This window comes from Ziziphus jujuba, chromosome 4 (assembly GCF_031755915.1).
Source record: "Ziziphus jujuba cultivar Dongzao chromosome 4, ASM3175591v1".
Lineage (NCBI taxonomy): Eukaryota > Viridiplantae > Streptophyta > Magnoliopsida > Rosales > Rhamnaceae > Ziziphus > Ziziphus jujuba.
Genome location: NC_083382.1, coordinates 29,715,158 through 29,737,952, shown reverse-complemented (window position 1 = coordinate 29,737,952; position 22,795 = coordinate 29,715,158). Strand labels below are relative to the sequence as shown.

At 31.5% G+C, this 22,795-nt stretch overlaps 2 protein-coding genes and 1 long non-coding RNA gene across 7 annotated transcripts; 2 read left to right on the top strand and 1 right to left on the bottom strand.

The window, feature by feature from the left end:
• Positions 1-1,290: 1,290 nt before the first annotated feature.
• Positions 1,291-4,018, top strand: LOC107412894 (transcription factor MYB16). Of its 3 annotated transcripts, none has more exons than XM_048471093.2 (4): positions 1,291-1,590; positions 1,702-1,831; positions 2,552-3,069; positions 3,166-4,018. In XM_048471093.2, the coding sequence occupies exons 1-4, from the start codon at positions 1,458-1,460 to the stop codon at positions 3,468-3,470; spliced, it is 1,086 nt and encodes a 361-aa protein (XP_048327050.1). In that variant the 5' UTR covers positions 1,291-1,457; the 3' UTR covers positions 3,471-4,018. The 3 variants fall into 3 exon arrangements, with proteins under 3 accessions (XP_048327050.1, XP_015876206.1, XP_015876205.1); XM_016020720.4 differs by having other exon boundaries at positions 1,292-1,590; positions 2,552-3,434; positions 3,661-4,018; XM_016020719.4 differs by having other exon boundaries at positions 1,293-1,590; positions 2,552-4,018.
• A 6,129-nt stretch (positions 4,019-10,147) lies between these two features.
• Positions 10,148-13,823, bottom strand: LOC112490059 (uncharacterized). Of its 3 annotated transcripts, XR_007240049.2 has the most exons (3): positions 13,339-13,644; positions 10,904-12,073; positions 10,148-10,389 (listed from the first exon to the last, which is right to left on the bottom strand). It is a non-coding gene; the product is annotated as an uncharacterized LOC112490059 (long non-coding RNA). The 3 variants fall into 3 exon arrangements; XR_009638554.1 differs by having other exon boundaries at positions 10,148-12,076; positions 13,339-13,823; XR_009638553.1 differs by having other exon boundaries at positions 10,148-12,073; positions 13,339-13,823.
• Positions 13,824-17,627: 3,804 nt separating this feature from the next.
• LOC107406356 (cystathionine gamma-synthase 1, chloroplastic) lies at positions 17,628-21,490 on the top strand. Its single transcript, XM_016013467.4, has 11 exons — positions 17,628-18,215; positions 18,494-18,597; positions 18,872-18,945; positions 19,057-19,225; positions 19,347-19,406; positions 19,501-19,704; positions 19,788-19,874; positions 20,257-20,364; positions 20,473-20,568; positions 20,684-20,802; positions 21,022-21,490. The coding sequence occupies exons 1-11, from the start codon at positions 17,732-17,734 to the stop codon at positions 21,143-21,145; spliced, it is 1,629 nt and encodes a 542-aa protein (XP_015868953.3). The 5' UTR covers positions 17,628-17,731; the 3' UTR covers positions 21,146-21,490.
• Positions 21,491-22,795: the final 1,305 nt, after the last annotated feature.

Below are 22,795 nucleotides of genomic sequence, written 5' to 3'. Positions count from 1 at the left end.
CATTTTTGAAATGATGAATATGGTTCACATAAATGGTGTCTACCTGAATGGCGCAGCATGCTGCTTTAACCAGCTTCGAGTACAATTTTTTTTTTTTTTTTTTTTGAAGATCCAAGACCCCATCTATATATAAATTATATAATTAATATTACGAGAAAAAAAATACATATATGTATATATATATATATATATATACATATATATATATATAATTAATGAAAACCTGCCTAATGTCTATATCAAGTTTTCATCAATGTGAGATTGATGGCTTTTCGATCAACAGCCGAGGTCAAGTGAATAGTAATTAGCCAATTAATTGATTACAGGCTAATTAAGATCTCAATAGGGGGAAAAAAAAAAATTAAATGTTACACATTTCATTAGATATATCATAGCTAGACAAAATTTGAAGCTAGACATATATACAGTGTTGGTGGAGTTTAACAGGAAGCAATATAATATATGTAGATACTCACCAAGGCCCTCATTGGCTTTGGTTCATGAATGCTTTACAAGTACAGGAGAGAATTATCAATTTATAGATCATGTGTATGTAAATCTACGTCTTAAATAGGGGTTCAGTGCAGAGAAATGAAAGTACTTTCATTAATATTTGGTAATAGTAAAACGTGCAAACAGAAAACACTAGTATATGGGAGTATAATGAAAAAGCTATACAGCTAACCCTATGCAATTATTCTTGGTGATATCTCCATAAAAGATATCCTGATAACCTTTATAAATACGTTAAAAGACAATTCGAACCACCCCTATATTTAATTTCCTTATGATAAATTATTATTATTGTCCTTTTTGTAACAACTTAGGTACTAATAATCATATGATAATTTCATATTCTAGTCAAGTGAAATTGATCTACACTTATATAATTATGAATTCAAAAATGTTGAAAGAGTCGAATTGTTATAAATGAAAAAAAAAAAAAGAAAGAAAAAATCAGATTGTAAATTTAAGATCTACTTAGGAAATTTTTTTTTTCTCAAATTTATTAGAAAAAAATATTATTATTATTTTTGGGTTTCATAAATACATTTGGAATTCTACCAAAACAAATAAATACATTTGCAAACTAGAGAATAGACATTAAAGGTTGGAATATGTCTCTGAGTTTTTTTTGTTTTTTTGAACAGAAAAAATATGCCACTGAGTTTGAGCAGGTAAATGAAGGGTACTTTTGTCATGGGATAAAAAAATTTATTTCTTTTCATCCCATTTATGTCGCTGACCTTTCTTCTCTACCCATCTCTTCGTTTACACACACCACTCTCTCTCTCTCTCTCTCTCTCGCTATCTCTCCAATAAGTGTGTGTGTGTTTTTTTTTTTTTTTGAGGAATATATAATATAAATTTCTTAGAAGTTGATTGTTATATAAAGAAGAGCATATATAAAACTGCTGGTAATTTGTTTCTGCTACTGATTCCACTAAATATTCCAAATGGGACGGTCACCGTGCTGCGACAAGGTTGGTTTAAAGAAAGGACCTTGGACTCCTGAAGAAGACCAGAAGCTTTTGGCTTATATTGAAGAACATGGCCATGGAAGTTGGCGTGCCTTGCCTGCAAAAGCTGGTGATTAGTCTAGAGCTCCACTTCTTCTACTACTTCTAATTATTAATTTATTTTACCATGATTAATTGTTAATTAACTTAATGTTTGCTATGTTGTTGGATTAATTTTTAGGCCTACAGAGATGTGGAAAAAGCTGCAGACTTAGATGGACTAACTATCTCAGACCTGATATTAAGAGGGGAAAGTTCAGTTTACAAGAAGAACAAACTATTATTCAACTCCATGCTCTGCTTGGAAACAGGTATATTATAATTATAATTATGATATCATTATATATTTCAAGTATTTGAAGCTTGAATCTTTTCTTTTCAGTTCATGGATCTTCTAAGTTTTCTTCAATTTTTTTTTTTTTTTTTTTGTGGGTTAATGTTTTAGTCCTTAATTGATTGTCTGAAAAATTAAACATGATTTATGAAGTTTTGAAGTTTGAAACTTCGAAAAGAGTCTGTCGGAAAAAATTATGATATGCTTTTGTAGCTGGTATAGTTGCAGGCCTTTTATAATTTCAAAAATTCAAAAAAAAAAAAAAAACAAAAAAAAAGATTTTGTATATAGATTTAAAAAAAAAAAAAATGTTTCATACAATTTGCCAACCTTTTTATGCAAATATTTATGTATTATGGTTATAATAAATGTGACGATCGATCGAATTCCAATTACAACTCTCAACCACTCACATATTTTCATGAGCCTGACCTACATTTTTTTGAAATATGAAATCTGCCAAATTTTCCATCATTCTATTGTTTCGGTCTGACATTCAAAAATTACAATATTTTATTAAATATGGAGAGGGGCCTCCTTCAATGCAAGCCACATTAAATTCCGTCTTCAAAAATATATATATAAAATAAAAAATCTTAGGGTTAGATTCTATAATGTGGTTGATGATAATTTCTAGGATAATTTTTGTGAATCATGTTGATTGTGGTGTCTAATTTGTCTTAATTATGTGGTTCAGGTGGTCGGCCATAGCAACTCACTTGCCAAAGAGAACAGACAATGAGATCAAGAACTACTGGAACACCCATCTCAAGAAAAGGTTAGCCAAAATGGGTATCGACCCTGTAACCCACAAGCCCAAGAACGATGCTTTACTCTCCAGCGATGGTCAATCGAAGAATGCAGCAAATCTTAGCCACATGGCTCAGTGGGAAAGTGCTCGTCTCGAAGCCGAAGCCAGACTTGTTAGAGAATCAAAGCTACGTTCACATAATAATAACAATAATAATGCTTTCCCACTTGCCAATCCTCCCGGCTATGCTTCATCTTCTTCAGTAGTTTCTTCTGCTGGACGTAATAATTCAATGGATCCATTGAAAGCTCATTGGAATAATAATAGTAATAACTGCAGTAATAATAATAATGGTGGTGGTCACCTTGAGTCTCCAACTTCTACACTTACTTTCTCCGAGACTAACGCAGTACAGCCTCCGCCTCCGCCAATGCCTTCGATGATTGAGTTTGTTGGTTCTTCAGGTTCTTCTGAGACTAGTAATGGAATTATTAAAGAAGAAGATGATCAACAAGATTGGAAAGGATTTGGAGATAATAACTCTTTGTCTTTCACTTCAGGACTTCATCATCAGCATGATCTGTCTATGGAAGGAACATCATGGACTAGTCCTGAGTCGTTTAGGACAACAAGTGCTAATAACGTGATGATTGAAGAGGGTTTCACTAATCTTTTGCTTAACAACTCCGATGACCACCACCGGAGTTTATCGGACAACTCAGATAATGGTGGTGGTGGTGGTGATGGCAGTGGAAGTGGTAGTGCTGCAGGCAGTGATGATCATTACTATGAAGATAATAAGAATTACTGGAACAGCATTCTCAATTTGGTGAATTCTTCTCCTCCTGATTCTCCAATGTTCTAATTTAATTTAATTACTTTAATTATCTATGAACACTATGGAATGTTAATGGCAAAGGGGTTTAAGTTACATATATAGACATGTAACGTAGTGCTTTTTTAAAATGCTTTATTAATCTTTGTTGTGAAAGCAACAATTAAAACTGGTTTTTGGCAGTTTTTCTCACAACTCAACTGTTAATACTTTTTTTCAGCCATTTTCATGATCAACTTGTTCAACTTGTAGTAGCTCATCACCATCAACACAGTGACAAAAAATTATCCCACTTGTAATCTGTTCGTAAAGATTTGGACTTTTTGTTTAATTTGTATTTTGATGAACAAGTTTTGGAGTTCTGAAGTTCATGTCGGAGGAAGATGGTTATGTGAAAGAAACTGATGATTCTGAAGTTTTGATTTATTATAGGGTATAAGTGAAATTCATGACTTATTACCCAAAAGTAATATTAATTAATTAATTTTCTTTGTATTAATTAAAAAAAAATACTTGATATGTACTGATTTTGAATGGACTTTAATGCTGTTGGTTTGATGTCGCATTCTGCTTGATTATGACCCAGATTTTTATTTTCCCCTCTTTTTTGCTTGGTTGTATAAGGAAGACAATGAAAGCTCAACATGAAAATTTTCATTTAAAAAAAAAAAAACCCACTGCCATAGTGACCTTAAGAATACGGAAAATTGTAAAGGGAAGAGACAGCAGAAGCTTTTAATTTATTTAAAAAAAACACTCTTAGACAATAGTCAATTTCCTTATTCGGATCTTTCTTGGTTTATCTAACACGGCGGTGACCATTCAATTGAATTTAATGATATACTATGGTATATGAAACGATCCTTAAATACATATCAATGTATATACCACTTAAAAGAACGCAAATATCAATCACAGTTTCTCTCTTTCTCTCTCTCTCTCTCTCTCTCTCTATAGATATATATATATATATATATATTATATAATCTCAACTTTGCGTATCTTTTACTAAAAACCTTGATATACTTTGAAAAGTATACATAATTTTTTATTATTTATTATTCATATAAAAAATTCAAATTTAGAATCATTATTTAATAAAAACCACTAGCCTATCTGGTCAGGACTAAAGTTTAAAATTTCGATATTGGTAAAAATATTGAAAGTTAAAAATATGAAATTTTTTATTAAAATGTCGAAAAGTATAAAATATTAATAAAAATTCACAAAAATAATGAAAATTTATTTTAATAAATGGAAATTTTTGTTGAAATTTTAACATTAGCTTACTTAAACAGTCAATTATTAAATTAATTATAAAAATTACAAAAATATTGAATAAATATTATATTTTTCTTAATCAATTTAATTTATAGTAAGCAGTAACGATTATAAATAAATTATTACTGATAAAAATATGAATATATATATATATATATATATTTGATAAATTATTTATTTTACAATTACATTATAATTCATAAATGGTATCTTAATACTCATATAACTCTTAGATAATTGAAAATTATTAGTATATTTCTCATTTTCATTTTAAGATATGAATACAAAAAATAATTATTAAAATATGTATATTCTTAATAATTTTTTATATAATTATTAATATGTTAACCATAAAGATCTTGTATTAAATATAGTTATCTTTTATGTTTAGTATAATATATTATATCTTTTTTTATTTGCTTAATGTTATTAATTTAAATGCTATTAATATCAATTGTACATAATAGTATATTTTCATGTTATTATTTTTCATTTTTATAAAATTAATTATAAACTTGTAATTATGGGATTTTAATGAATTCATTTTATACAAAATGTAAAGCAAGTATATATATATATATATAATCAATGAATAAAACTTATTAAAATTATTAAATTCAATTTATTTTATTTTATTTATATTATTAAATACTTAAAAAAATTAAGATGTTAAAAAAAAATTATCACTAAAGTTAATTTGGTAAAATAATTTACTAAACAGTAATAATATTTTTGAATTTTTTATTAAAAAATCATAGATATTTTTAAAATTTTCATGAAAATTTTCAGAAATTTACATGGAAATTTCAGAAATTTCGATAGATATTATAATTTTTTTTAACTAAATTGTTAAAGATTTTATATAAATATTTTGACAAAAATTTCCATAAATATTATGGAAATTCTATCCGTTTCCATTTGAAACATAAATTTATATCAATCTTTTTAAAAACAAAAAATAGAGATTTCGAAAAAAATTTGAAAAAATATTGAATATTTTAAACATTAGTAGGACCATAAAAAGTTCCTTTTTAATTGGATTGAATTTCTGTAGGTTTACGAGCTAGTAATTACTGGTATTTTATCATGGGTACAACTTACGAGATCAGTCCTATGTATATAAAATGTACTGTAATTGGCACAGCTAAGATTGAGCATAAATAACATAAAAAATATAATATATATGTATATATACTATATCAAAACTATAATATATGTGTATATATATGTAGTCCAATTATAACAAAAAAAGACAGGGAAAGAAATGGTATTTTTTTGGCTCCAGTTTTAAGCCGTCCGGGGTGTTTATGTGGGTTTGATAATTTTTATTGATATGGTATCGTCATTGGCAGACCAAAGATTTTATCTTTGTTGTTTTTGCAGACAAATGTCGCTCTTGTAGCCATTCAAAGACAAATTTTTTCTTCAACAAACCAACCTGATCATCAGACAGACGCTAATTCTTCATCAACAACTATGTGTTGCCGACTTTCTAAAATAATTTTCTTTTTCTTATTATTTTCCTTGTCTTTTTCTGAAAGCTACCTGATTTTCTTGAAAAGCAAGCATATGCATTTAGGCATCATTAATATATATATATATATATATAAAGGCATAATTCTCACTGAAAAGCAACAAAATTTAGATTCAAAGTAGGTGGGATGTATCCAATTGAATTTTGATGTTAATTTCTCGAAATTAAACTTGAATATTATCATTAATTATCTCTATATATAATGATTATGTAAATCATAAAGATGATATGTCAGTGTAAATAAAATTATATAGATTGGATGCTTTATCTTTCACTTTCTCATAGATGTCCCAAACATTTGCAAATGTTAATGCTGAGGGGCTGGCCGATTCCAAAAAACAAAACGAGAAAAAAAAAAATTTAAAAAAAAAAAATGATAAATTCGTAAAAAAATGAAAAAATAAAATGGCAAAATGGTCCAACAAAAGGTGGTGCTTTTATTTTTGCCGGCCACAGAAGTAATAGTCTGTCTGACAAATAAATTGCCAATTATGGTCCCCCATTTGAGTTTGATCTTGGTTCTGCTGGCTTCGATTTTTTTGGGAATAATAAAAATATGTAGGATACACAGTGGCTACTTCAATGGATGATTCAGAGATGTTGAACGTGTTCATTGTTGAAATTTCATCAGACAGTTGGGGGACAATCCAAATGACAATATTACACTGTTTGTTGATTACCAGCCATGGATGATGGTCTGTCTTTCACAACATATATGGATTTCCCATTATCTTAGTATTAATTAGTGTATTAGATTCAGCTCTTTTATTTTAATGTTTAATTATTTTGCACATATTAATTGTTAAAATAGATAAAAAAAAAATTAATGCATAATAAATTGAAAAGTTGTTCATACTGATCACGATCCAAATATATAATTTTTTTTACCGAATTTGGTTAGTGCGATATGTATTCATTATTTGGAACGCGTAAATATGTCTACAAGTCTCTCAATAGATAATTTTTATTTTTTATTTTTATCATTTCCAATAATTTATTCTTTTCATTTCAATATTTTAAATTCACAACTTCTCAATCATAAACATAAATAATTTAAGATTGAACCTTGCTTGACCTATAAATAAATTATTTGTGACAGGATAATATTCAAAAACTTTATCATAAGAGCTTATAAAAAGGACAAAAAAACTATTAAAATTTGCTGCGACATTATTTGTGGACTGAAATTCTGTCAGTCTTTATTTATTTTGTTTAAGGAAGATAAGGTAGGTTTTGGTTTTAAAAATAAAGTAAATAAAAAAAAAAGTATTGAAAAACAAAGTAATAATTTTGTGGGAGATGTATGCTTGTGATGGTGCATTTTAAAGGAGGTTGTCAACACTATTGAAGTGGGTATATATGGGTGCATAAGTATATTAACTAAAAGAAAGTATGGCACTTTTATTGTATATTCTAAGCAGCTCATATGGACTTTGCCTTCTCTTCTAGGCATTGACACAACCACTGGATCAACTAACCCATTCTAAACTATATTATATACGCTTTTTTTTTTTTTAAATTGCATTAATATACATGAATGTAGAATAATAATATATTAGAAACATAATTTTAACATAAAAAGTGAAAATATTGATGTATGTCACATTAATTAATGATTTAAAATTAGAAACTTAGTTGGATAAATAAAGCAACTTTTAGTTAACAACTATCATATTAATAAGTGTTTATTTCAACATAAAATGGGAAGAATTTTATATATATAAAACAGGTATAATCACATAAATTTTTATTAACCTTTTTTATTTTTCCAGAAAAAGACTTTATGTCGGCAAAGAAAAAAAAATTATGTGTAATTTTTTTAAAAAGAGAGAGGGAGAAATCTATCGGCTATGTACTTTGGTTCAAAATATTTGTTTGCAATAAATTTTGTTTTCTTCTTCCATAGACTTTTGGTTTCAAAGATGATCGCTTTAGTAGGTGGTGGGTTTCAGAGTATATGACGTTAAATGCTTGGAATTTTTCTTCTTCTTTTTTTTCAAATTTAGCATTTAAGTCATTCATGCACAATGCAAATTATGAATGCCTCCTCACTTAATCCTTTATATGTTCTTAAAACCAAAAAAAAAAAAAAAAAAAATCTCAACAATTAATGATAAGTTATTCACATTCTTAAATTTTAATAACGTCATGAAGATTGAATAGAGTAAGGAGTAGACTTATTGCTTGGAGATGAGGGTCGCATTCAAAATGTCAATTTCAAACATATTATAAAAAATGCAAAAGCAATGTATTTATCATGAAAAAGATAAGACTCTCTTTCTTATCTTTCAGCTCCATTCCTAGATCTCATAGTCTCATTTGTCGGTGGTTTTGTTGGCGTAAATATTTTTAATTTAACGCCAATGCTGTAAAATCTTGAATGCAATAAAGAACTGGAAAAAAAAGATAGAATAGAAGCTATCACTATTGGTTTTTTACGCCTAATATATTTCATAAATTACATGTAATTAGATATTAAATATCTAATAGAGAATTTTTGTGTATATAAATAATGTGTATTTAAGTATATTATGAACCCATGTAATGATGGTTCCACTGTTACTATCAAAGTGACATAATAAAAAAAAAAAAAATACCACATGTAGCATGCCAAGCATATATATAATATTTTGTCACTCTCAAATATCATTATTATATATAGCATGCATAAGTAAACTGGAAAAATAAAATAAATAACCCTGGAAAAAAAATAGTAATTATTAACTGTTATTTTCCCATTAATGAAAGGATTGCAAGTCCAGCCTGTGTTGAAAGCTGTGGAGCACTAGTGAAATATTGGCCACAATTTAGATGTCAAAGGAGCATCCTTAATTTCAATCTTCTTTTATTTTTTATTTTTTTAATTAGTTTTTTGCTCCCTCTTCCATTGTTATCTATATGTATATTTATGCACATGAACATTTATTACAGTTTATACACTTCACATGGCTCTTAAATAGCCCTCGACTGCAACCAACCGTGCACATTCAATGGCTTCCTCTCCCATTTCAAGCATGTGGTTTTAAAGCACTGGGCAACATGTTTTACAGTCTCTACGACTGTGAAGACAGATATGGTATTTTATATAACAAGTATATAGATAATTGGTGCCACGTTATATTTAATATCTTAGATATGGCTTATTTAATATTAAAATTCTATACGGCAAAGTAAACATATTAGTAATTAAATGAAAAAGAATACCATAAGCTATGCACCTGTGACATAAAAAAATTTAAAAAAAAGAAATTCATAAGGACAAGATCAGGCACCAACATCCAAGTACCAACATTTCTCTTCCCCGTATATATATATACATATACACTACCAAATACGGTATAGAGAAAAACCAACCATGGATATTACAATCTGTAGTGTAATAATTCCCACACACGATGTTTCGTAGAACAGGCATTCTTTAAACTGGCCAAGTATAAAATATACAATGAGAAACTAATCAAATTGTCATACATGGAGTTTGAGTTAAATATTAGTGGCAAATTTAATCCATTGTCAAATTCTGAATCCTATTGCTTTCTTTCTTTCAATGAATTTATCTTTTTACAGAAAATTCCGAATCCTTTTGCTAGAGGCATGTAAGTTTCCCTGATGCTATTTTAATGTAAATTCAGCTCAAGAGCATTCCACAATGAGATAGACGTATATGGAAAAAAGATTAATCCAGATTTTAACTTTTTCTTTTTGCTTTTTGAGTAGATATATCATATGCCTCTTACATGCTGGTTCATCTAGTGGAACTTGATTCTCTTCTACCAATTAAGAGGTGCAAAAGAGGAATTGAAAAGCGTTTTAGTTAGGTAGTAGGAAAACATGTCAGCATTTGATCATTTTGTGCATCCAATACATTTCTCATCAAATCAATGACCCCAGGAAAATCAGCAACAGATTTATTGTTAAGTAGTACTGATCAAACTCAACATCAAAAATCAAAAGTAGATACTCAAAAGCATAATGCACTGACTTTTTGGTTTAGCTATCAATCAGATCGTCTAAATGAAACTTCTCACCTCTGCGAACGAGAAGCTAAAATCCCAATCTTTCTTTTCCATCAAATTTCTGGTCACCATTTTCAAACTTTGAGCACTCGAGGCTATAATTGCGTTAAATCATTATCTGCAGACATTCAGCTAGTCAAACCTCGTGGAAATAATACTCAAACCATCTTAATAAGTAAAGCTATAATTCAGCTCATCAATACACATTGAATTCATCTTTATATTAACATAAAGCATATCACAAATGAACACGAGCATTCATTTATGGTGGCATATGAAGAAATCATAAGAATGACAGTCTTTCAGGCAATCAAATTTCAATGTGAACTTCGATAAATGATCATGGGTCCCCCATATAGCAAACAAAGGCTATTCACTCTTTAACAGCACCTAAAAGGAACTACTTCACGGATAAAATAAATGTACAGGAGTATAGAACTTGCCCCACAATTTTATCATACTCATTAAAACGTTGAACTCATCTCTTACACAGAACCATCTCTGACGATATGAGCAAGCGTATTTATGTTGCATCTGAAGGAAAATTATTGAATATATATTTCTTGGTGATAAAAAAATTTCAGTCTGAAAACTGATAAATGGAAATGGGTCCACCATATAATACATCATACATTTGGCTTTCGCTCTAAAACAGCGATTCCCAAGAAAAGCAGGCAGCCCTTGCATTCTGACAATTATTCAAACTTCAAAGGCTTGTTCAATCAACTAATCAATACAATTTCCACCAGGAACTTCAAGTTGTCACAGGATAGTACTTTGGACATTAATTTGCAACCAGCATTCTATAAAAAGCAACACTTTTAAAGAGAAAAAGTAAAGGAACATATGTATATACAATGTTTTGTGTACATGTTAAAGAGTAAAAGAGTTGGAACAAATTATTGTATACCTACTCCTTCATATTGCAGAACCGTAGCACCAAATAGTAGGGTCTTTTTTCGTTTTTATTCCCAAAGAAACTTGGCTGAATAACGTGTACAGACCAGAAAACTTGGGGGAAAAAAAAAGTTCAAGAGGCACCATGTTATGATGACAATTCCAGTGCATTTCATGGAAATGATATCTCCTCCCCCAACCATACAATTCTCCAAACAAACAAACAAAAAGAAAGAAACTTTCAACAAATATATATATATACTTGGGGCTTGGAGATGGGTTCAACTGCGTATTGCAAAGCCCAAGATGCTATTACATATCAAATAATTGTAGATAAACACACCGAACAAGCAATTCACAAAAGAAAGGAGTGTAAGAGCTTGGTTGAAATATTTAATGTTGCAATAATTACAAGAATCTTTAAGCTTTCATCAGTGACAATTATTTCAATAATGTCCTTGCAAGGTTGCTGTATTACTGAATAACAGGAAGGCCGGATCTAAAACTTGAGTCGCGAAAGCTAATTTAAGTTGCATTTTTAAAGATGCCAACATTCAAAAATGAAAATATGCACAACGCTCAACAGAATATGTAGTTAAACAGCACGGATTAAATGGCCTTAATCCTAAGTATATAGGGTCGGCACTGCATTAAAGAGAATGAAGTACCAAGGCAAACTGAAAGAGAATACATATTCATTACTAGTCAGATTATAGTCTTCTTTTGTCAGGACAAATGACACTTAGCGAAATGCAGTCTTGTTCTGTTGATCAAGAATCAAGAAGTGGCTAGTCCAATGGGCTGCTCTCTTGCTACTGCTTTTGGGCCTATCTCCATTTCGGTCAAAATTTTACCAAAACCAACAAAACGAAGGAGCATAACATGTCCAATGTGTCCATGACCATCTGCTACACGTGAAGTAACATTAAGAGCTTATTCAGTCATATACCCCCGGGGGGGGGGGGTGGGGGGGGGGGGGGGGGGGGGTTTGGGGGAAGGAAGAAACTTTTTATTTTTTTTGTCTACTTACATTTTGAAAACAACATATTTCACTTTTTGAACAATTCTTTGATTTTAAAGAGGACGGGTTATTCACATTTCATTTGATGGTCAAAAGCAAATTAAAAGCTAAGCAGTGGTAATTCTAAGAATTTTCAGGGAAAACTAGAAATGTCTCCCCCGTTATCCCTAACATGTGGAAGTATCGACGTAATTTCATACAGTCATTCGATCTGAATGCTACATCAAGAACATAAGCCATAAGCCAGATGAAGGAACGGAAAGACCTAGAATGTAGAAGATCATAACATGAGTGATTCGGCATTTTGAAAACAACATATTTCACTTTTTGACCAATTCATTGATTTTAAAGTCAAAAAGACACTCCCCTGCTTTGGAAAGCATGCAAACTTATATTTACAATGAAGCGCTGCGAAATATCTTTCATTCCAATTCCATCCTTGTAAAAAGGGGTATTAATCAGAATGTTAGATCAGCTTTACTTCATCAAATGTCGTCCATAAAAACTTAATATTGAGAAAAAGAAAAATGATTTCATGCAGTTAAACTGCATATAGTTATGCAGAAGCTAATGTGAGGTGTTAGTGTTACTTCTTTTCCTTGCTAATAATGTGAGGGCATTACAGGCAGCAGAAACATGGAAAGTTTAAAGCTGCAAAGCGCATCCCAGCATATATATTTGCACAGATTAATTAGGCAGCCTATGATTTCAATGGTCACGGTGCCTCAGTTCTAGTGCAGCAGTATATATATATATATATATACATATTGCATGCTATTTGGCTCAGCATGTTCTATTCGATACGGGTAGGAGAAGAGCCCGACTCGGTATTCTTAAAAAAAATAGAGAATAAAGATCCCAACTGGGGCTCATATTCATACTGAAGAACCTCGAGCATTTGCAGAAAATGAACATGGATTACATCACTTTAGATTTCTATTCACTCAAACTTTTATTTGTTTCTAAAAAGAAAATCCAATTTTGGGTTCAATTAGTTCAATCTCTCTTTGAGACACTTTGCAAAAGATCAAAAATAAAATTTGACCCACAAAATTTTAGAATACTTCAAAACGAAGATTAATAATGTTAAAAGATTTGAAATAAAAATCGAAGAGAAGGAAGTAAAAAAGAAAAAAACTGTTAAAGTACCTTTCATATATAATTTGTACCAGTCAGCCGCCAGCAAGCATAAATGAGAAGCAACTATTCCTGGATTTTATAGAACGATGGATGGAAGACCAACTTAATTTCAAAATTTTAGGGCGTTACACGGAATTAGAGATTCAGACCGCTTACATTCTTCAGTCTGTATATAACATGTTCAGTCGTCAAATCGAACGGTTGTTAGACCATCTATCACGTGGTCAAACACTGAACGGCTCAGATTTAGAAGAATCATCAATTACGAATCCAACTTGACAATGAGTCAACGACATGTCGTTCTTATTGATTTCTTACATAAAGAAGATCATGGCGTGTCTAGAAGACAAAGGTAAAATGGGCTGATGGGATAATTGGAGTCCTCGTAGGTTGTTAAGCACTAGATTTTAAACATCATAATGAAAAGAATTTTTGTATATATAAAAAGATAAAATTAACATTGGTTTTTTTCAAACGCCACTGAAGAAGACTGTGATCGATTTGGTCTGTCTGAATGGCCAATTACAGAAAAACCCGGTTCTCTCATTTCATTGCCAATTTTTTTAAAGCAAAATCATCCAGAAAGCTCTTGCCTTTTGAAGATGTGGTTTGCAGGAAAAATGCCTTTTTTTGGGTACAAGTTGTTGTGTTGGAGCATGTAAGTTCACAGGTAGTATGGGTCCCCTGAATTGGGATTGACAAGTCTTGCACCGTCAGCAGATAGGAAAATGCCAACTGGAATTCTTTGTTGGCATTGGAAAGTGGGTCATTCATTTTTGTGGGCAAACAACTAATTAAGACAACAAAAATATTTGAGACATTTTACGTTATGGGTTTTATAGTACACCACGACCATAACTTACTAGGAAATTAGGGCTCGCTCATTTCGCTCGCCAATGGGCGTGTAACCAGGATGTGATAGGGTGTTTTGTTCCTGATCAATTGTCTTCTTCTTTTTTTCTTATTCTCCATTTTTTTTTTTTTGTAGGAATATAAAATTAGCGGCTAGCTCTTGATTCTAGACGCATATTCTGTTAAAACTCCTTTTTTAAGGGAAAAAAAAATTACTAAGAAATTATAGATTTGTTCACGTTGCTGTATTGCAAAAGTACAAGGTTAGATTCTGGATTGTGCTAAATGCAGCCATAATTACCATATTGGTTACAGTGAAAAGATCCAAAAAACATTAACAATCAGCATCTTCAATAAAGCATCTTTAATAGTATTCTATTTGAACATTACATCATTAAAAATTTAGTATTACTTTCCATTTTAGCTTTCCCAACAAAAAAAAAAAAAAAAAATCAAAATTTTCCACTGCTAGATGTGATGGTGATGCTATAGACCATTGTCATTTTATGGCCATGGATCTCGTTTGTTAATATTTCATAATTGTGGTCTATGTTATAAAAATAAAGCCAACATTATTAAAATAATTTAAAATTTGGTAATATTATTTTTTAGTATTTATAGTTAAAGTGTTAACGTTAAAATTTAATATTAACATTAGTATTTTGTATTGAAAAGCAGTATCAAAATTTATTTACAATTTGAGATACTCTTGTAAAGATTTGATCAGAGCGAATAAATAAAATTGGCCACTGGTAAATTTCCAATTTGTGTTTTGAATTGGTCCACAGCAAAAGGGCTTCCTTTAAGCTTAATGGCCAACAATGAAGTGGGAAAATTAATTTTAGTGGCCTGGTTCTGGTTGCATGAATTGTTGCCTTTCCTAGACGCCACAAACACCAGAGCTAGCCTCTCAAAATATTATATTTCTGGCTGCCACTGTCACCGACATAATCATGAAAAACCATGCATTCCTTGTCAAATGCTCATATTTCTTTGTGCAAGATTAGATTCTTTTTTTTGTTTTTTTTTCTTTTAGCAAAAAAAAAAAAAAGATTAGATCTTTTTCTCTAATCATGAGTGGAATCAATTCCCTATGCCAAAAAAGAAGAGGCCATCAAGTTGCAAAAACTGGTTAACTTTTATATGCTTTGTTTTCAGTATCCTACCCTATTTTGAATTGTTTTCTTCTTTTTATTTTTATTTTTGGGTATTGTTTAGAGAAGAAAGAAAAGTTAGCTAGCTAGAATTAGAAAATAAAAACATGGCCTTTGGCTTCCACTTAGGGTTACTACAACATTTGTTTATAATAAAGTGATTATCTATTTTTATTAAGCAATCATTTAAAGGTACCAAGTGAATCAGTAGGGGGACCTCGTGCTATTGTTAGACCATCTCATTTTTCACATCTTTCTGCTTATAAATTTGGCCTTTTTTGTTTTGAAGAAAAAAAATTGTTATTTCTTTTTTAACGTTTTCTTGCATTATTGTACGTATATAGAAGGTCGGGATTTATTTATGACTGTGCCCAAACAGAAAAAACGATATTTGATTTAAGAACTAACTTGGTTTTAAAAGAAATTCATCCTCAATATCAAATCATTGGTAGAAAAAAAAAATCAAAGACATAAACGTTACAAAAAGAGTATTTTATAAATTGATTAAGCTTTTGATTGGGATAAAATACAGTAAGAAGACCCATTTTGTTACTATATATCAAAATGGACTTTATTTGATAAAAATAAGATGATATTTGTATTCTGGGTTATGAATGGGTTTGCACTCTATAGATTTGGAATATTACCAAAAAAAAAAAAAAAAATATTACTATAGATTTGGAATATTACCGAATAAATAAATAAATAAATGAAAGTTATAGATTTGGAAACATCAATTTTAATGAAGGGTGACTTTCTGTCCTTTTTATGGTCAAAGTTGTCATTCAATATATCATATAACAATAAATAACCTTGCAATGAATTAGCCAATGGCATCTTGTGCTTTAAAATTTTCCATTAAAAAAAACAAAATGTAAAAAAGTACATAATTTTCAGTGGCGAGTCCAAAATCGGCCTTCCATCAGAAAAGAGGGCAATACCAGACAAAGCAATGTAGGCTATATTATATATAAATATATTTAAGTAAATTTGTGCTATATTGGGACCAATCTGTCCTCACAATTGCTTTACCAATGTATGCGATCGATTTTATATGTCATTGAGAATAGTTTACGTTTATTTGATTACAAACTTTAAGATAATTTTGGCGAGGAGAGAGATGTAAATCTGCAAGAATTTAATTCTTGATATTTATAGAAAAGGAAGAAAAAAAAAAAAAAGAAGGACAAAATGGTTCTTCTATAACAGGCGTTATTCTTACCTAATTTTCATGAAACTGAATTCGTCAAAATTTTTATCATAAATAAACTCAAACTAACGAATTTCTACAATTTTTTTTTCTGAAATTTTACTTTTAGAAGGAAATAATTTCCATGCACTTTCTATGTAATGATCATTAACACCTCCAAGGATTCGATCATCTATTTTATTATCTGATAAAGTTTTAACAAATCAATTTTCTTTTTTATTATTTTGTGATATGCATAGAACTACAATGTTTTTTTTTTGGGGTAAAGATCTATGCTGAAATGACTCTCAAAAAGAAAAAAAAAAAAAAAAAAAGATCTATGCTGGAATGGATTTATGGCATTGCCCTTAAGATATCACATGTATTATAACTCTTTTAATATATTAGAAAGTTAATATTTGAGGCGAAAAAAAAAAAGGGGGTTAATATTCTTTTTTTTTTTTTTGGGTTTATGGGTTAATATTCCTTTTAGAAAACAAAAAATATATATATAAAATTAATATTCCGTAAAAATATATTTTAAAAAAAAGTGTATAGCGGAGAACGTGCACAGACCAAGGATAATATCTAAAATACCACCACACCAACCACAGGCCTCACTATTTAAAAAAAAAAAAAAAAAAAAAAAACAAACCACACGCCTCACCTACGACATTGTACTTTTGGATACACTGAACTACCCTGCATCTCATCACACTATTTCACCCCTTCAAAAGTGGGGACCACCAAAATCATAACCATTCAGTGGCTACCGACCGAGGAAAAACCAATTTTCCTTTAATACCCCCAGACGCGCTATTTTTAACTGGCAATTCACGCGGATACTCATTGAACATTCCTGATCCTGCCACGTCGACAATAAGCCACATGAACTGCGGGTCCAATAACTACGTGGCAAAATCTGTTACACTCTTTGCCAGCCTAGCATTTTTGAAAACAAATTTAAGCCCTGATTAGGTTTTAATAAGAAAAGCTAAAAAGTATGGATAATTTTGTAAATAAGCCATGAATTAGAGAAAAAAAAATGGCAAACGACCAAACGACACAGGGGCTGGGGGTATTAAAAGAGTCAAATCTTCATGTAATCGATTCCAAACGTCGGAAGACGAAGGGAGACCAGAGAGACTTTCAATTGGGGATTTCTGAGAGGAGCGAGAGACAAAACAAAAAAAAAATATCGTAATCCATGGCGGTTCCGATGTGTTCCAAGGCTTTCACCTCCTTCGAGTGCCGCTCAGATCCCGATCTCTCCGGCGTCCCACGGCTGGATAAACCGGGCTCCGGCCGATTCACTGGCCGGGTCGGGTCTGTACGTGCCGGTGCGGCGGCGATGTCTCATGGCCTCTCTTCCCTGATCTTCAGGTTCCCTCCGAATTTCGTGCGCCAGCTCAGCACCAAGGCTCGGAGGAACTGCAGCAACATCGGCGTTGCGCAGATTGTTGCGGCTTCTTGGTCGAACAACTCCGGTGCCGTCAACCCGGTGGTGTCGGCGGCTGCCGCCGTCGATGCCGCCGCCATCGCCGCTGCAGTTCCTGTCACACCGGTTGAGATTCCGACTGGTGCTGACGGCTTGGCGGTGTGTGAAAATGTAGGTTTAGAGGTAGAGAATTTGCCTGATTTGAAAGAGGCTGCTTTTCTGAGCTCCGACGGGAGCCTCGCAATTCATGCTGGTATGTTTTAGAATCTGGATTACGTGTTTTATTTGTTGGAAAAAAAGGAAATTCCTCTGTTATTATTTTATTATTTCCTTTTTGCTCCGATGTTTCTACTTTATTCCTCTTTTCTTGTGGCTGGGTTTTATTTTATTGAATTAATTAGGAAGGTGAAGCGCATATTCTTAGCCAAGTGAATGTTTTTCCCACTAATTTTGGGGTTCTTATTAATTGATTATTTTCGGTGATAAGCCCCTGAGGCGTGTTTTTATTTTTTTGGGCTTTGGTTTGTGTAGGCGAGCGATTGGGTCGCGGCATAGTAACTGATGCAATTACTACCCCAGTGGTCAACACTTCTGCTTACTTTTTTAAGAAGTCTCAGGACCTCCTTGATTTCAAGGTATGCGTTTCTTTAATCCACATGCTTTTTATCTTTTCATCTCCAGATTCCTAGCAGTATCTTTACTTTTCAGGAATGGAAGATTTTTTTTTTTTTTTTTTTTTTTTTGGGTGCAACAAAAAAATATTTTATCATCCCATTAGTGGGTATTAAATATGACATAAAGTGTGTTGAATTAAATATTCAAGTGATTATTTTGTTTAAGTTGAATCTTCCTCGTGGAGATGGTAAATTGGTTTATTGGGAATTTAACTCTATTTGTCTATAATCTCAGGAGAAACGAAGTTTTAGTTTTGAATATGGGCGCTATGGCAACCCAACGACAGTGGTTGCAGAGGAGAAGATAAGGTTGTTTGTTTATTATCGTTTGTTTTTCCTTTTTCTTAACATGTATTGCTTCTTCTTTTAACCATTGTTGAAAGTTACTTGAGTCATGCTGTGTTTTTTTCTATGGATCAGTGCGCTTGAGGGAGCTGAATCGACCCTTATTCTGTCATCTGGAATGTGCGCTAGCACAGTCATGCTGTTGGCATTGGTTCCAGCTGGTGGGCATATTGTAACGACTACAGATTGTTACAGGAAGACTAGGATTTTCATCGAGACCTTTCTTCCCAAGATGGGGATTACGGTATGGGTCCACTCATGTAGCCATTTGTGACTGATCCAGACTTGCATTTTTGTAGGTGTTATTTTTCAAATTTCTTTATGCGCCCTTGTTCTTAATTATACTTATCACCCCATTTATGCAGGCAACAGTCATCGACCCTGCAGATGTCACAGCCTTGGAATCTGCACTCGATAACTACAATGTCAGTAACAAAATAAGCGATTAAGTTGTTTCAGGTGTAGGTTTTTGTGCATTTGGGAATAACCTGTTTCGATTGGAATTTTATGTTTGTGCAGGTTTCTCTATTCTTCACCGAGTCTCCTACCAATCCATTTCTTAGGTGTGTGGACATTGAGCGGGTTTCAAAACTTTGCCACAGAAAAGGAGCATTGGTCTGCATAGATGGCACTTTTGCCACACCTCTGAATCAGAAGGCCCTTGCTCTTGGTGCCGATCTTGTTCTGCACTCTGCAACCAAATATCTTGGGGGCCACAATGATGTATGTAGACTTGTTTAGAATACAAAGAACCAGGTTGTATGTTATGTTTGAATATCTGTTATCAAGCATGTTTTGTATTCCAGGTCCTTGGTGGATGTATTAGTGGTTCGTTAAAATTGGTATCAGAAGTTCGTAATTTGCATCATGTTTTGGGTGGTGCTCTCAACCCGGTAAGCCATCTGTCATCTTTAAGCAGTCATGTTGATCGTATTTGATTTAAAATGTGAATTTTTTTTCACATTCTTTTAACTGCATATGACACTTTTAAGGATATATATATATATATATATATATATATTTGTTAATTTCTGCTTGTGTGAAAAATTACGGGAGGTCTCTTAGTAGATACATATTTAACTTATGAGAATTCCTTTTCTAAACAGTATTTTTGGGGCAGTTTATCAAAAATGATGATTAGATGATTTCTCCCTTCTCAACTTTTTAGATCTTCTTGTTATTTTATTTTAGTTCATGTTTCATACAACTTGAGCTTTCATGATTTAATTTTGGAATTTTTTATATTTATTTTTATTTTTTTCCCCCCGGAAACAGAATGCTGCATACCTGCTCATCCGAGGCATGAAGACATTGCATCTTCGTGTACAGCAACAGAATTCTACGGCATTGAGGATGGCCAAGGTTTTAGAGGGACATCCTAAGGTGGGAAATGAAGCGATATTCCTTTAATTTGTTATTATTTTATATCGTAAATAAAGATATTTAACATCTAGTATCTGGTTATTGATATTGTTGCATAATTGTTTGCAGGTGGAACGTGTCTATTATCCAGGCTTGCTGAGTCATCCTGAACATGACCTTGCCATGAAGCAAATGACTGGTTTTGGTGGTGTAGTAAGTTTTGAGGTGAGTGCTGTTGATATTTTCCATCCGTTGGCATACTTCCATTAGTTCATATCCGATATTCTTTCCACATCGGCATTCTTTCTTTTTCTAATGAAAATATTGTTTGATTATGCAGATTGATGGAGACTTAGAAACAACTATAAAATTTATTGATTCTCTGAAGATTCCATACATTGCCCCATCCTTTGGTGGCTGTGAGAGCATTGTGGATCAACCAGCAATTATGTCTTACTGGTAAAAACTGAACTTTAAGTACTTTTTTGTTTTTTTCTAGTGATTTGTATGATTGAGATGTCTACGAAATGGAAGCAATAGTAAACTACTATTGTTGATGGTAGTGTCCTGTCTTCTCATTTTGCAACATTTTTCATTATCTATCAGTGCATCAGAAAGCAAATGAAAATGATGACATATTTGGCTGATTGTTTTTTCTTTTCGTGGTTTTTGAAACAGGGATCTCCCGCAGTCAGAGAGGCTGAAGTATGGGATAAAGGATAACTTGGTGAGGTTCAGCTTGGGAGTCGAAGACTTTGAGGACTTGAAGGCTGATATACTCCAGGCTCTGGAAGCCATATAGAGCGGATCACCTGCCGTGCTTTTTTAGGTTTTTAATTTTCATTCTCTTGGGTGTTTCAATTGAGCTTTTGATCGCCGAATGTTGTGTGGTGTCCATTTGACAGATCATGAATAACTTAAAAAATCTCTGTTATTAGACTGCCCTTTTTCCGATCTTAGTGTCTTGGTCTCTTTTCTTGCTATTTGGCGCTGCCTAGTGTTTTTCGGGACTTCAACCGACTTAAGTTGAAAGAAATGGAATAGTTTCCTATTGGAACCGATGCTTCATAATTACTAGTGAATTTTGGCATGTTCCTCCTATTGTCAATTGTTAATGAAGTCAAAGTCAAAAAACATGATTCTACAAGGTTGACCTGTATAAACTCCGATGATGTTACTTATCAGCATGGATGAAACTCCACAATTTACCCCCCCAAAAAAAAAAAAAAAAAAACAGAGAAATGGATGAAATTCCTAAAACAAAAAAGATTATTTGCAACGTTAGGCTAAAATTCTTCCAAATATAATTTTCATAGAAATACCGTTGGGACAAAAGGAATAAAATAAAATAAAGCATTCTCAAACAAATCGAGTAACTTTTAAGGTGGAGAAAACTTGTTGGTTTATTTTTATATAATATTTTTAATATTTAAAATATTTATAATTTATAGTTTAATTAAGATTAAAAATGATTTTTTTTTATTTTTTGTAAATTTATTTATCTTTTTTAGTCTATGAAAATTTTTTATAATATTTTTGGACAAAATTGATAGTTCTGAAATTTTATAAAATTTTCTTTCCAACTTGGAAATAGTTGGAGTGTTTGATTTCAAAATTATGAATGTTTTTAAAGATGTTTAGTCATATATATATCTGAATACATTTGAAATGTTAAATCATATATTTTTAAACACATTTGAGATGCTCGTATATGTTAAAATTATATATTTCTAAATACATTTGAGATATTCAATTGTATATTTTTAAACACATTTAAGATTTTCATAGTTAATTCAATGTATATTTTTAAATATGTTTAAAATGTTTAATTATATATTTCTAAACATATTTAAAATATTTAATCATATATTTTTAAATATAAATATGTTTAATTTCTAAAATCTTTTAATAGTAATTCTGAATAAAAATAAAAATATAAATTTATGATAAAATCATAGAGAATTGGTGCGGAGACGGAACTACAACTTCTCTTTTTAAGGTATCATTTCCTCGTATCTTTATTGAAATGAAATAGTCGAAATAGTTGCTTGGACACCATAGCTCGTATGCACTGCCACACGGCAGATTGGTAGTGGGGCCCGCCATTTTACTGTTTTGTTGTCTACTCCAGCTTGACCCGTTACACTCTTGGTGTACCTCTCCGTTGACATCGCACTTTCATCTTCATATTCATCCTTATTCTCATAGCCAACCCATGATGATCATAGCATGCAAGCATGGTGAACTCCACAAATTCTATACGATCGTCATTATATAGGTTATTTCATTTTGAATTTCCTTCTACCATCTTTTTTTGTCTTTTGTGTTTGAGTAGTGTATGTATGTTATGTGTATATTTCTTTCTTTATATATGGTTCCCGTGAGACTGGTGACTAACTATCTAATTTTCCTTCGTATGATTTTGAAAATTTAAAGCTTTTGCATTTTCTTT